At 40.0% G+C, this 15,229-nt stretch overlaps 1 protein-coding gene across 1 annotated transcript in view; it reads right to left on the minus strand.

The window, feature by feature from the left end:
* LOC125766112 (protein naked cuticle homolog) overlaps nucleotides 1–14,918 on the minus strand; it is a 47,530-nt gene extending 32,612 nt beyond the window's left edge. The window contains exons 1-2 of the mRNA XM_049431765.1: nucleotides 14,430–14,918; nucleotides 12,856–13,456 (exon numbers count right to left, since the gene is read on the minus strand). Of these exons, the coding sequence (XP_049287722.1) occupies nucleotides 12,856–12,919 (64 nt within the window). The 5' untranslated portion in view covers nucleotides 12,920–13,456; nucleotides 14,430–14,918. The remainder of the gene's footprint in view (nucleotides 1–12,855; nucleotides 13,457–14,429) is intronic.
* Nucleotides 14,919–15,229: the final 311 nt, after the last annotated feature.

The raw sequence follows: 15,229 nt of genomic DNA on the forward strand, positions 1-15,229 counted from the left end.
TGAAATCAATCGCCCTGTATTCCATATTCGCTTGCGCGATGTAATGTCAAATGAGCGGGCATATCATTTCCCTGTGTCATTATGACAATGTCTACCAACAAAAGTGAATTGTATCCTATTTTAAGTTTCCAACAATAGCTAGTTATAAGGAATAGCTAGTTAAAAGGAATATTTTTTTTTTAATTTTTATAAATAATATATTAGAGCATTAACACTTTGCAATATAATTGTGTAGCTGTATTTATTTTTACCAGTGTAAAGACTCATGGAAAACGCTATTCTTCGAATTTATTGTGTTATTATCATTTTCACAAAAATTATAAAAGTGCATTGTGTCGTTCAAAATTGCTTTTAGTGGACACTTAAAACATTACAATCTTAAAACATACATACGAAAGGCACACTATGATAATACCTAAATGTTTCGAACGTTGCCCTTACGTTAATGAAGGCTCACAAGGACCGACAACTAAAACCCTAAAAAGATACGCTTCACCATTTTTATGACTCACAGATACGCTACAGATAATGGAAGCTCTTGGCCACGATCGTACAACAAGGGGTTCGGTTTGGGCGGCAAGAATCAAACCAAAAAATTCGATGTCCATCTCGCTAGTAATCGAAATCTACAGGACGCAAACGATGCATGACGGTCGGATGCATCTCTTGTATAACTACCTTCTCATCCTTTTGTAACTATGCCTAGAACGGAAGGATGGAGTGTACGAGATTTTAATTAACGGTAATCAATTAAAATTCCGTTCAATTTCCCGTGATCACTTCACGGACTACGGGTATGGAATCGATTGACACGCCGGTGCAAGGTTTTTGATATCCACAAATGGAATCTCGTCTCACCTTCTTTCTTGGCAACTTTCAAAACGAATAAAACTGTGAGCCGCAGAATGGTGGGATGAAGAAAAAGGGAAAGAAAAAACCCGATTCAAGATAATAATAATAAAACAGTCATCCGCTGTCGACCCGCCATGGCCACCCCAATCGTCCGAATGGGCCTGGTGCTGGAGATGAGAGGTTTCTGGTTCTTCTGTCTTGTCAGCACCAGCATCCTCGGGCACCGCGCCCAATCCCGAGAGAGGTCGTGTAGACGAAGACGTCCGGCCCCAACTATAGTTGTGCGTCCATTAAACGACAATAATCGTCATTAACTTATATATCGCAACCCAACGAATGCCGCCACAATCATCCGAGCATTCCCTTTCTGTTCAAGGTGCCGCCAGAAACGGCCACAAAAGAAACGCACTAATCTCGAACTCTTCCCGCTTTGATGAATTCGGACCGGGGGGTACGCCTTAGAGTGTAGAGGGATGGGAGGAACTTTTTTTTACGGACGGTAAATGTGGTCGTTAATGTGAATTCACCACCCCTTCAAATCGCTTTAAAACGTCCTACACCGTATTTATGACCGCTCTGTCGCGGCTGTTACTAGTGTGTTGGTAGTGCTGTCCACACAAATCGGACATTGAACCACAGAAAAGTCAAAAGCGTTGCATGTCACTCTCTCACACCTGTCAATGTAATGCAGTTAACATTTGGAGAAATTAGGAAAAGTTTAATACGTACAAACACGAAGATATTCGAAAAATGTTTAAGTAACTTAAACAATCTGAATAATATTGAAAAGAATTGTACCAACTTTCAGAAACATACCTAAAACGAAAAGAAACCAAAATTCAAAATTAATATAAATAATAAAATATTCAACATTATACAAGAACAGGAAAACAAAATACATTAAGACATTCTCCTTCTTCTTCTTCTTCTTGGCTTAACGACCTTACAGGTCACGTCGGCCATTTCTGGCTTACTAGACTTATTTTACAACGTAGCCGGATAGTCAGTCCTTGCTGCGAAGGGGGGGGGGGAGCGATCCAAATGGGATTTGAACCCGGTCCTGCCGTGTGGACCGGCGCCGTTTATCACATACACTACCGGACCGCCCCCCATTAATAAAACTATTTTGCTTAGCAAAAAAAAAAACAATTATTTTTTAACTATTTTTTGTATCATACAATGGGTAAATTAATTTCCAAACATTCTGCCAATGGAATACATTTTTCATATTTGTTTGTAAATATTGTATAGAAAACTTTAAATTTAGTTTTTTTACACAATTTAATTGTAAAGGTATGAGCAAACCATCAAATTACCTAAATCAAATGTGCAAAATGCAAAATAATACTAAACAACACTAAGAGCATTCCTTCTTTTCCATGCTTCGTGCGCACAATCTAACGTAAAGTCCTCCGATCCAATAAGCAATTATTCAATATGCACCGGAATGCATTTCGTGCGGCTTATGAAGTGTGTCCATCCCAGGTAATATAACGCTGCTTAACCGAGCACTCCAACAGCCCAAAGAGGTGTGGTTAGAGGAAATCATCCGTGGATGGGGAAAAACAAAATCGATCAATTAAACCCCCGTCTAATGGCACTATTTCGCAGCCTGAAACAACAATAACTATAAATTGCGCACATTATCGCGCCAACACGGCGGAATTGCGATTGCAAACTTGGCGCCGCTTACCACTGGGGCACCTTCGTTGCGTGCTGCCCGTGTCTGTCTGTCGGCGCAATGGTCTTTGATGTGTGGGCACCTCTCGAGCGAAACAGAGAGCTCGCGTGCGCCGTCTACACTTTTTGTGCCGACACTTTGCTCTGCCGCTCGTTTCTCGTAGTAAGTTTAATGACCACCAACCCTGGTGGTGGTTAGTTCACAACCAGCATCGACGGTCGCACGAAGTAACTTAAACTATTAGATGCGGTATGAAATTGTTTTTAATTAATATTGTAACAACGGCCTCGTTGACTGTAGGCGAACCAGATCCGGTGATGTTTGGCGTCAGTTACAGTCAAATTAAAAACGATTTAAAACATTTACAGATTTTTAGCAAAAACTATATTTAGAGTCCATCTTTTACTAGATCGTAACAACAACATGATCGACTACTGAATCATTTCAAATAATGTTCAAATCGGCTTTTACATTCTTTTGAGGCTTAAAGAAGCTAAATTTTCGACAGCTGTAGAGTCAAAGATGGTAATGCAAGACGATACGAGAAAAGCAAGCGTAAACCAAGCGTTCGATGAGGCAGAAACCCGACTGTTTGCGAGATGGCGCGGTATGCGCTATCCAAGACCAAGTTCCGCTGTTTATATTGGTAGTGAGAAGTGGTGCAATATTTAACAAAAATTCCATTTGAATAAGTCATCACCAATCTCACGAGGAGGTTCATGCTGCCTTAGCACGAAAGTAAACAAATGCACAGCAAGTCTTAGAACAAACACGTCGACCGTGGCAGGTAGACGGGCATAGTTTGGGATTTTGGAGAGAAAAAAAACCAAACACCAGCATCATTAAATAGGCTACAAAATAAATGCTACTAAAGATGGGTCCAAAAACAAATATGCCTTACTGCAACCGACAGAAAGAATGCGATTGTAGGACAGAGTGCATTATTTTGGATCATATATTTCAATACATCAGCAAAACGTTTTTTTCTCTTTTAATTTAGTTTATAGTTTAGAAATTTTGAACTGTTAGGTGCTTTAAAATATTTTGGTAATTATTTTGTCCGCTATTAATTTTTTCACATATGCATTTTTTTACTAAAACATTCATGGCACATGGATATAACAAACTACTCTGCCGATACTTGTAACTATGAAAGGATCTTATTTTTAAGTGTTACACACAATGTATTTTCAACCATACCATTCCCTATGCTTTGCTCAACAACATGAAAGTTCTACAAGCACTAAAACGAGTAATCATACACCAAGGAAGCAGAAAGTAAACATACTCCTACGACGATAGCGATATCTCCATCCTTTGCTTTATGTAACACTTCAAAAGAACCGAGTACAGCCTCACGATACACCAGGGCTCCCGTTCGTTTTATACTCTGATCTTTTGGGGTGGAAAATTTTATTTCGCTACATCATGAAAATTGCATTCATTTAAACGATACGCGCTTTCCAATGGAAAAAAACCCGGGACCAACTCTGGGAAAACAAGCCACTCATTTATGGAGGACAGAACAGAAAACAATATCCAACATATAACCTTCTGTATAAACTTGTTCAAATGCAGACGAGTCGAGAAAAATGCAAAGCAGTTACTTTGCTATTCAACTAAATAATGCCGTCTTTTGCGAAGCGTAATTAAAGGGTAAAAAAACCTATGCCTGAGAAATGTTATAGAAATTCAAGTAGATGGAAAACCAGTTAAACCAGATGTTAACTAGTACTTGAGAAAACCAAGAGAACGTATGTACTTAAGAGTTTTACTCAAAAACATTGTTTTGAAGCGAGATATGTTCTTAACGAACCCATTATGTTGCTCACAATGTACTTCTAATGGATTATAAAGAAACTGATATACAAACCATCTAACGAGAATGTAACAAGTGAGAGTACTATAGAAACTGTATTAGAAACCTCTCTTAATCACTTAAAGTAAATGGAAAAAAGAAACCTTAAATGTTGGAGAAATTGCCAGTAAATAACAGTACTATCTCCAAAGTTTGTTGACATATAGAGTAATAAATCTGTGTAGTTGTTATTATTTCTGGACTGGACTGATACTATAATGATATAATGCACTTGACGGAAAATCATCGTCTAATGAATCCCAACCCTAACTGACAACAGTAAAAATGCAATCGTTGCTCCTGCATAATCTTCCCGTGCGTGCATACATGGTCGGTGCGTGTCGAAAAATTCGAAGCAAAAAAAGTGCCAATGAAGCTGCACGGACGTTAATGCTAGTCCCCTCGGTAGTTTGGGTGCAAAAACTGGCAAAAGAGACAACACGCAAAGGGAAACTGTAGAGCTTCACAATGGGCAGAAAAGCACGCGATCGGGTATATGGCTGCAAGAAGTGATGCGCGTTTTGCACCTTACTATAATTAAAGCCGTTTCCAAACACAGTGCACTCTTCAGGTGGAAAAAGCGGCAGAATTATATACATCGTTACAAGTGACGGTGGCCGTTTGTTGACGCATTTTAACTTCCAAACAGCATCATCATACGTGAAGGAAACGTTTTTGGTTGATTTTAACATTCACGTTCAAGTATCCAAAGCAAAGTCGATAAAACTAAAAACAAAATTTAAGCGCTAAGAAGTGGTCATAGTAACAGTTCATTTTTTTCCCTTCTCTTGATCATTAAACAAATTATGGACTTACAAAAGTCAGGTTTTCAAATACACAATTTAAGCAACTAATTGCCAAATAAAATTTGCTCATCTGTGATTTTGACCAGAAACATTTTTATCAGAGACTTATTCAACAGAAGATGAATAAATATCTTCGGTAACTCCATACGAAATCAAGCGAGTATGCCCGGTATAAGGCAAAGTACAAGGAGGAAATGCCTTGTGAAAATTGTATATTTCAGCCTTTTGATGCTGGCAATACAGTTAAATGCCGTAATAATTAAATATATATAAAAATAAATAAATAACTCCATTCCAAATATGAATAGACGAAACGAACACAGTTTTCTTGTTTGACAGTTCCTTTGAACAAAAGGCGTTGGCCAGTCAGGAAACGCTGGAAGATGATTCAAAGCCATTGCTAAACGTCAAATATTAATACGTAAGTAAAATTGATATCGGGACACTATTATTAATATGATGTGTTGTGTTCGATTTCTAAACAAATATTCTCAAAAGTGTATGCTCGATTATCGTAAGGAATAATTTGTTGTTTTTTTTAGTTTTTTAGGATTTTAGTTAAATCCTGATGCCGACGAAGTAGCAGCAGCAGCACACCATATTGAGTGACAGATGGATTGAATTTAACAACAACGGGAACGAATAATTATTTTATTTTTCCTTTCGCGTACCCATGATATCAATACAGCCCCTCGAAGCGAATTGGAGTAAAAGAAATAATAACAATTTGAAAAAGCGAAAACATTGAAATATCTGCCATAACTGAGCGTTAGGAACTATAAGAAACACAACAGGCCAAAACAAGGTACGATTTTCGAGTTTTTTTGCATCTGTTTGAAATACACTAGAGAAGTAAAAATAATAAATAAAAAACCCGAAACGTAGTGAAATGCGTTGGAAAATATCTTAAAGAAGGATAGCGTATAACGCATCTCCTTGTTTATCGTTCACTCTCCATTGCTTCACCGCGGCTATCTCGTTAACGTCTGCCAACGAACGAAATCGGCTGAAATTTTGCAACAAACGTGCCCGCGCTGCTTTGCGGTTTTTGGTTTTTGCAACTAAGTCCACTATCAGCACAAAAGAAATAAATCGAATTCAGCCGTAGCTCGTAAAAATACGCGACCGGCACAATAATACATAACCCGCTCGCACGGAAGGCACAAAAAAACGTGCAGAAACGGCCGCCAAACCGAATCCGGCTGCTTTCGGCAAATGGTAACAAAAAGGAATTGGTGGTTAAATTTCGGTGGCTGTAGCCGGAGTGGAGCATTACGTTGTAAAACATCGGTGTGGATACGTATGTGCAGTCGCATCATATGGAAGAGGTCGACAATAAGACAATTGGAAAAAAACAGCATCAAATACCAAAACAGCAGATGGAGCTGATTCGAACGTTTCGGTGAAAAACTAAACCACTTTGACGAAAAGCAAACCACGTGGGTCTGCGGAAATATGTATATCATCGGACGTTTGAAGTATGCCCTGTCTCCGTGGCCAATTGTGTTGCGTGCCGATGTCCTACGAAGGATGAACATGCATCATACCAATATTCTTGCAAACGCAGTACAGAACAGACCACTGGTTCCGGTAGCTTTGCCAATACCAACCCACAATCGACAGGGGCAGTATTTTCTTGCTGGTTCTTCATTTATGCTTTCCGTCACACCACAAGCTGATGATTACCTTACCAAGCATTTTCAACACATCCGGCCCCGTTCGATGGTGCAATGGCGTCTCTCCATCGTTTTATCTCAGTTATGCTCCTTGTTGTGTGTGTGTATCTGGATGTATGTATATTTTTTCATCATTCCTTAGTGGGTAAGTGGAAAAATTTTAATCATTTCCTACGGCAATTTGAAGCAAGCCTTTTACAATGCACCTAAATATGAATGCACCTTGCGCTTCCCATGCCGCGCAACCCTTCAATGCAACCAGTGCATGCGCCCTTCGCTGGAACATAAAAGGATAGCCTATTGAAAAACAATCTTTCGCCCCAACGGCTGCGGCTTTGCGTGGTTAATTGTAGGGTGCTGTATACGAACAAATCGTTTCACCTACCTTTCTACACTCCTTGGAAACATTTGAACGTTTTGCCATACAGAGAGCAAAAGAAAAAAACCGGGCGCTGCAGCTTGTCAGCTGTATATTTGTGCAATTTCGCAAGGGAATCGGAGTTTACTTTTTATGTACAATGTTAATAATGATTGTAATGTACAATGTTGCATAATCGTGCATGAAAAAGACAGTTCTCAAGAAGCGGCCTTTAGAAGGCAATAAAAATGTATGTGATGTGATGAGTTTTGCAGTTAAGTTGCATTGTTGTGTAAACGAAGGAAGACTTTTTACATTTTTAAAATGGATAATTTAAGTACTATGATAGATCATATCTTTGATAAGCTTTGAATTAAAATATGTTTGAATTTTTGGGATTATTTTTTTTCTAGTCACTACAATCTCAGGAGTTTTGATCAGCCATTTTTACTTTTCCTATGCATTTTAGCTATTCGTAGGTACGAGGGTTCCTCCTCATGTATCGGAATACAGTTCGAATTGGATTTGATCGCCCTAACCGACGGTTAAAAATAACCTAATTTTATTTCGAAAAAAGTAGCCATTCTTATGCTAATTTCAATTCTACAAACACCAAAAAAAACCTCAAGTTACTCTTAAAATCATCAAGTAAGTAACGAGTAAGAGACATATCCACTACAAATTCTTAAGTCGAATCTCGGAAGTTAAACCACTGTACTCCATCTTTGACCAGGCACAATGGTATGATCTTTGCAAAAATTAGCCTTCTCTAGCGTTGGAATAAAATACTAATCATAACTGTACAAAAAAATGCAAAGTCCTTCACCGGATCTGGCTGTAAGTGTTGCTTTTTTTGCACCGAGACTTCAACAGCATCAAGCCACAGCGTTCGCACGGTTAGTACTGTATGTGCAAATCGAAAGTCACCTGAAACAGTACCACCGGGACCAGCATCACAAAAGAACAACAAAAGGCTACAATTTGCAACGCTTCCACATTTCATCACTCGGTAGGGAAAAAGGCGATAAAGATTTCTCTCTTGCCTTTTGGGGAGCATGTGCACAAAATGCCGGGGCAAGACGGGTCGGTCGGAGGCTGATGGAATTACCTGTATGAAGTGCGACGTACGGGACCGAATTGTAAGAGTTGTGCGCGGTTGTTACTTTTGCACCGGTGTAACCAGGCATCATTATCATTATCTTAATTTTCCCCACAGTTGCACTAATTTTCTGCCCGCTGCACACTGCATCCAATGCAAACGTGTAGCTAATGTGCACTCGCATAATACTGAAGCGAATTGGAAACGAGGGAATATACATTTTTGCTGTTGTAATTTTGCACGGGCCCGTATTCTAGAGGGAATAAGTGTCCTAGAGGTCCCGGTAACGACACAACGAATGACAACTCAAACTTATTTTGCCATTCAGCTTATTTTGTCTATCTGGTTGTGTATGATAATATGAACACTTCAATAATTTAATTGAGTACTATTTACCTTTGTGTTTGGATCTTGTACACGTTTGCAATAGCAACACAAATAATTCAATATTCCAATATAATTTTCTTTTCAAATTTCTGTCGAAGAATCCACAGTTTGCTAACATTTTCAAAATTGTAAAAAAATTAGATTTTAATTTTAGATAAGATGGAAGGTTTAGTGCTAGCTGTACCGAAAGGCACACCAAAAATTGTACATACTGCAATAATTCGATCACCGAAGTTCTGTGGTTTACATTTTTTGGTACATTAAAAATTCTGTTTTTTGTAAACTTATGAATTTATTATATTTAGCTGATTTCATTATAATTGTTGTTTTTAAGTTGCCATTAGTGAAATGTGTTACTCTTAGAAAAATAAATTGTCAGTAATTTTAGCGACTTATTTTAAAACTGTTTTATTGTGCTTATGGAAGCATTCAGCTTATTTCAAAGGTAATGTTAATGGTAAATCGATTGATCATAAAAAAATTAAATAAAAATATATTGTCCGAGACAGATGGTTCCAAAACGGGAGGCTGAAAGAATGCCATGTACGCGGCCTCATTTTTATAGCTTTCACGTTCACATTCCCTTCTATCGCAACAATCATATTTCTATTCGGTCGGTTCTGTTTTACTGAAGCGGTGGCTGATGACAGAAAACCTTTTGCTTTGAACCATCCATTCTAAATGTGCGAAGATCGCTTCAAAGGACATCGCGTCCAGAGATCGCTTAGCTTAGCCCTCTCCATTTCTCAACCCAAAAGCAAAGTGTGTGTGCGTGTGTAGGAATGCGTACGGATGCGTAAATGTTCGAGCCGCAGCGAAACAACAGAATTGGTGGAACTTAACCACCAAACAAGGGACGGTCTGTCAGAGGGATGTGAGGGAAACGGAGAAGAAACGGCTTTTGTCGGATGCCGTCCTATTTTACAGTACAAAGCATCAAAACACATATACAAACGTCGATCTGTGGCAGGCTATCGATGGACGATGGATATGGCCATAGAACCTTAACCTGCAAAGAGCATAACGGAAACATCCTTTCTTAAAAAAGCTAGAAAATGAATTGAACTAGTTAACAGATAGAAGAAGATGAGAAACACAGCTTTCTGTTCCTCTATCTCTTCCTCTCGCTCGTCAGAATATAAAAGCGATCCTCCGCCAGCCGAAGATGCGGTAAGAACGAATTCACAACAACAAAAAATCCCGAGAACGCACGTATCTTTACCGTGTCTCACCCTCCACGGCTACCCCGTTTCAGCATATTCCTTGCTTTCATCCACTTTTCATTTCACCCTCTTTTCCTTCACATTTTTTTCCTTCTGGTAGGCAAAATGCTCGACGCCAACGTGATCGTTTTTAGTGGTGAAACACACGGCGGATAAGGGACGAAAAGGAAGGTGTAAAAACTCGACACAAATGACGAAAAGAACAAGAAAACACCACAAAGCGCACCGAAACATGAAGGTAAAAAAAAAGTAGTAAGAAAAGTGAAAAACGAACGCAAAGAAGAACCACCGCCTCGAACACTGAGCGATACGAAGCATAAAAGCAATGGAAGAAACGAAAATATAAATGTGAAAAAACAACAGTTTCACACACACACACACGCGCGCGAGCATACACACGCACGGCACGGTAGAAAGAAGAAAGAAACCGAAAAGGGATCCGGCGCGGCTGCGCACTATCTATTAGGATTGGTTTCGGTAAAGGGAAACAAGTGGCGGAAGGATGCTCCATAGGCTGTGACACGCAGGCAGGCGAAGCAGGCCGAGTGGAACAATTCCGAAAACGCGACCGAAATAGGAATGCCACCGAATGGAACGGTTTGGTCAACGGCAACGAGCATGTGTGTGAACGTGAGGAAGAGACATGGAAACGGGGAGTGCTAGCCGGGGATGCCGAGGAAAGGTGAGCAATGCGAACGAAAAGCGGAGCGGTCAAAAAGAATCGAAAACCCCCGTAGTACGTTCAAGGCGCGCATATACAAAGGTGAAGCGGCCGGGTAGAGCGGTAAGGGGGTTGGCTGTTTGTTGCCCATATACTATACCACTGAATGGGATGAGCGGGAAAGGGATGCTGAAGCCACAGGCATGCACGCACTCTCGCGTCATAAAACGGCCAAACGATCGAGAAAGAAAGAGAAATCGGCATTGGAACAAAAAAAAATATCTATATAAGAAAAAAGAAAAGCCGACAGATCATATGTAAGCATCGAAACCCGGCACCGGCATTAGTCGAACGCTCGATAAGCGTGAAAGAGAACTAGCTTCTAAGAGTGGCACAGCTGCAAGTGGTGGTCTTTACCCGAGGCGTTCGTGAGCAAGAGCAAGAGGGTGCGATCGTTTAGCTGCGAGAGAATGATCGACGCACAGCAAATGAGAAACGCCGTGCGTGAGAGACGACCGACGGTGGGTGGATGAACACGCATGACAATGACGCTGAGGATCGTCACACACACACACATGCAGGAACAGACACACATCCATACGCACGAGTACGCACAGTTCGGCAACTGCAGTAACCTCCACTAGCACCTTTTGCTCGTGTTGCTGCTGTTTTCAATAGAAGATTCCGCTGCCAATCAACTTGTTGGATGACGGCTTGGTCAAAGCGTGTTTTGCTCACCTTACCGCAATTGCTTACGCTCCCTTCAAGAATTACCGAAAGGGCAAAGAAAACGATATCACACAACGCTATCCAACTAAGCTTACGAGTCTACTATGATGATGATGATGATCCATCGAATGGTGAAGTTTCGAATTGCCCTACCTCAACGGAGCATATGAGTTGTATATTGAGGAAAACTACTCTAATAACAATAGCAAAACAGGAATCTTTAAATATTGGCAAATGTTTTATAAAGCGACAACAATGTTTGTTGAGCTGCGGTAAAGCAAACTTCTCGTAAGCACATCCTGGATCGCCCTTTTAACATCATCCCCACCGTTTCCATCCCAACGTAACTAGGTCAAAACCATCTGCCAAATCAGGGAGCCAGGCACGTAACGGAGAAAATGGCCCGCGGTGCAAGAATGGCTCCACAATACGACGTCGAGAGTGTGAGAGGTGTGAAAATTAGCCGCAGAGCTACAGAACAGTAAGCCAGATGGTACGGCCGATGCTACTGCTGCTACGCAACCGAACATACACGCGCCATCTTTGATGAATGGGGGCTTGTTTTTTTCTCAAACAACCGATACCAAAGTGGACCGGAAAGAAGCGTGCGTGCGTGCTTGTGCATCCCAATTGACACCAAGGTACAAAACGTCTTTTTCTCTTTCCGGTTTAGTTTCACGGTATTTTTTTTGTGTGTTCTCGCAACGATAATGCGGATGAATGGCGCTTTCAGCTAATGTTGCTAAAGATTAAAGTACTTGGGTAGGAGATGAATTTTCATGGTAGGAAAGTGGCTAAGTCAAATTTTGCAATAATAAGAAATGATAAGAGTGTAATTTCGTTTTTCCCCAATAAACATATTTTAGTAAAGGCTGCACCCCAGTCGTAACCAACCATTTTCCCGAAACTTTCCTCTAAAGGTATAATCTTTGCCCAACGCTTTGACACGTCATCTCTTCTACTTTTAAAGGGTACGGCCCATTGGAATCGTTTAGCCATTTCCTGGAGATGACAGAAGCGAATGGGGTTAAAGGGTACGTCCTAAGCCGAGAGGATTATTCCCGAAAAACTTTTCTCACCAGAGTGAGATAGCAAAAAACGGAGAAACAGCAGACTTTAGGGATGAAGAATATATTGCACAGGAGACGTACATATTGAAGCTTATACTCGAAAGACCTAGTTTTTCTTATGCTCCTATCCGGTGCTGCCCTCCGACTAATCTTACAGCGTTAATGGATGTTTGGCATAGTGCGTTTTCTACGAAGGGTCACCCATCGTTCAGTGATCTTCGAGCTAGCATGACATTTCTCAACTTGATAATGGCGGTTAGTGGAATAAATTGAGCACCATCTGGTACAATTTCTACGACACCCCGTTACAATCCTGCAGTGCAATAGATCTAGTAACATTCGTGGAAAGGTTTATGGTGTCGAGATTTGTGGAAGGAAAAGAATTTGTGAGATGAAAAAAAAAACTACCAGATGGAGTTAGATGCAGTCTACACAACATTTGAAAAGACACTTACCTGTAAACTGTTTGTAGCCGCCGAGTATTTTATGTTTCCACCATTTAACAATATTTCCTGCCATTGCGCCAGACTGAGTGCCACGTTCACGAATCAAGCGTTTTGCCTTTCTAGTTACGATTTGCGTATGCTGCGGCAATTTGATAACACCTGCCTTCAATTTCGGTTATGCTTACACTACACTAAATGTGGGGTTTCTATACGGTTTTCCTTCCCCCCCATAACATTCCCTAGCTTCAAACACTGCCTTCACTTTTGACGAAACTCACACACAAGCACAAACGCACCAATCTTCCCGTGTAGCCACGGTATAACTATTTTCCCATTTTTCACTAACTCGCCACACGGTTGCCTCACATTTCGGAACCCTCGTTTTGGGGTGCCAGTGACACTAGGGCGTTTACTTGGATTGCACTTTTTCGCACCATTCGCCACTACCACGCACACTTCGATTGCTATGCAGTGAGACTTTGGATCAAACTACATCATTTGCTTTCAAACCAACACTTGTAACTATTTTGGATAGTGCGATCACCGCGATCACGATTTGATCTAGCACTTTTATGTTTGACTGGTGATGTGTTATGTGCAGTTACGTTTACTGTAAGAAAAAGTTAAAATTTGCATTAAATCACAATACCGAAGTTCAAAATTAAATTCCATTGTATGTATACATTGGCATAGTTTATGGTATTTTAAACTCGTTCGTGGTAGGGAAAACCAAAACAATTCAAAACAGAAAAGAACCAATGTGCCCAATCAACAATACATCAACTAAATCTTTATGCAGCTTATATGTATGCTCCGGTTTCGTACATCTAATCACTATACTTGCTACAAATTTCATCAATGAGAGAGACAGACATTCAATTTCGCCCCTTTTTGAAATTGAGCGGGAATTGAAATTGAACGTTGTTAGTATGCTTCCAGCGTAACATAACGTGGCCACAAAACAAGCGTTGCTGTGTTGGTGCCCATTCTACCAATTGTTTCATAGTGTTGGTTCTGCCTTTAATATTATGGTGTGCGTGTTTATGCTTCTCTTTTCTACTACACCAATTCCTCCGATGTTTCGTTCGAAAGAAGCTACTTTTGTGTTGTGTTTTTACTTTTCAATTGTTTATGTTTGGTAGAAGACTTTAACAATTGCAAACATTTTCTTGGAATCATTCTTTCACAACGATGCTGCAAAGAGATTTACCATTCTGTACTTGCTTCTTTCTTGAAAACAACAGCACAACACTACTGGCTTCACCTGCTTGTGAACCACATAGAAAATGAATTCAGAAATACAAAGTCAAAAACAAATATCATTGAGACAACGCACGAGAGCTGATGCACCAGATCAATGGCCGTCTTTCAACATAATGTGTTTTCATTATTACTTCAGACACTGCGAATCGAAAAGAATTTTAACCATAATACGTGTAACATAATGCGTAAATACTAGCATGATTCCTTCTCACTTAGATGCACATATTTCAGCACGACTTGGCCTTTTTAAAGACGAAGAATAAATAACAAAATACACAACACAATTTAAATATCGCTGTTTAGCAACTGCATATAGCCACCTTCACTTGCCTGGGAACACATCAAACAAACGAACAATTTAATACGTCTGCGTTGTTTTTGTTTGGTCAGGTCTCGCGATAAATAGTAGCGTAAAAAATCACTGTAAATTGCAAGTGCGTGTAGCTTCTTTTTTCACAGGTACTAGCAACGAGCACGACACATCGTACGTCCGCACGCTTTGAAGGTAACAATACAAATAATAGAGAGTAAGAGAAAAAGGCACAACTATGCTCGCCTGCTCCAATCTCTTTGCTTTTGTGGCTGCTCGCGATATGCGTTTGTATACTCGGGCAGGTATGTGTGTATATGACGCGGCGGTTGCTACGGTGAGAAAGAGCAACAAAAGAGGGAGAAGGAGAAACTCTCAGATGTGTAGTTTGAGACGAAATGAGAGCGAGAGCGTTCGGATATTTACGGAACATAGTTTCAAGTACTGAACCATACATTATAGATGTACAACAAAAACAGATTCAACGGAATGATCGAACATATTGTTTCTCGAGAGGAACTGGGGCCAAAACAACCCCCGTTCAAAAGATTTGATTATTATCACATTTTTCTCATACTATTATCTCAAGCTAGTCGAATTAATATTTGTGATGCTAGTTGACGAAAAGTTTTAAAACTAGTTTAATATAAATTATTTTGAATAATATTAAAAAGCTGCATTAATATGCCGCAAAGGGATAATAAACACATAATTCGATCAATTTGGTTCGAACTTACCTTAATTATTCTTTTTTCATACTACACTAAACTTCCAATCTATCTATTTTTATTCTTACTCATTTACTCTTTT

This window comes from Anopheles funestus, chromosome 2RL (genome assembly GCF_943734845.2).
Source record: "Anopheles funestus chromosome 2RL, idAnoFuneDA-416_04, whole genome shotgun sequence".
Taxonomy (NCBI): domain Eukaryota; kingdom Metazoa; phylum Arthropoda; class Insecta; order Diptera; family Culicidae; genus Anopheles; species Anopheles funestus.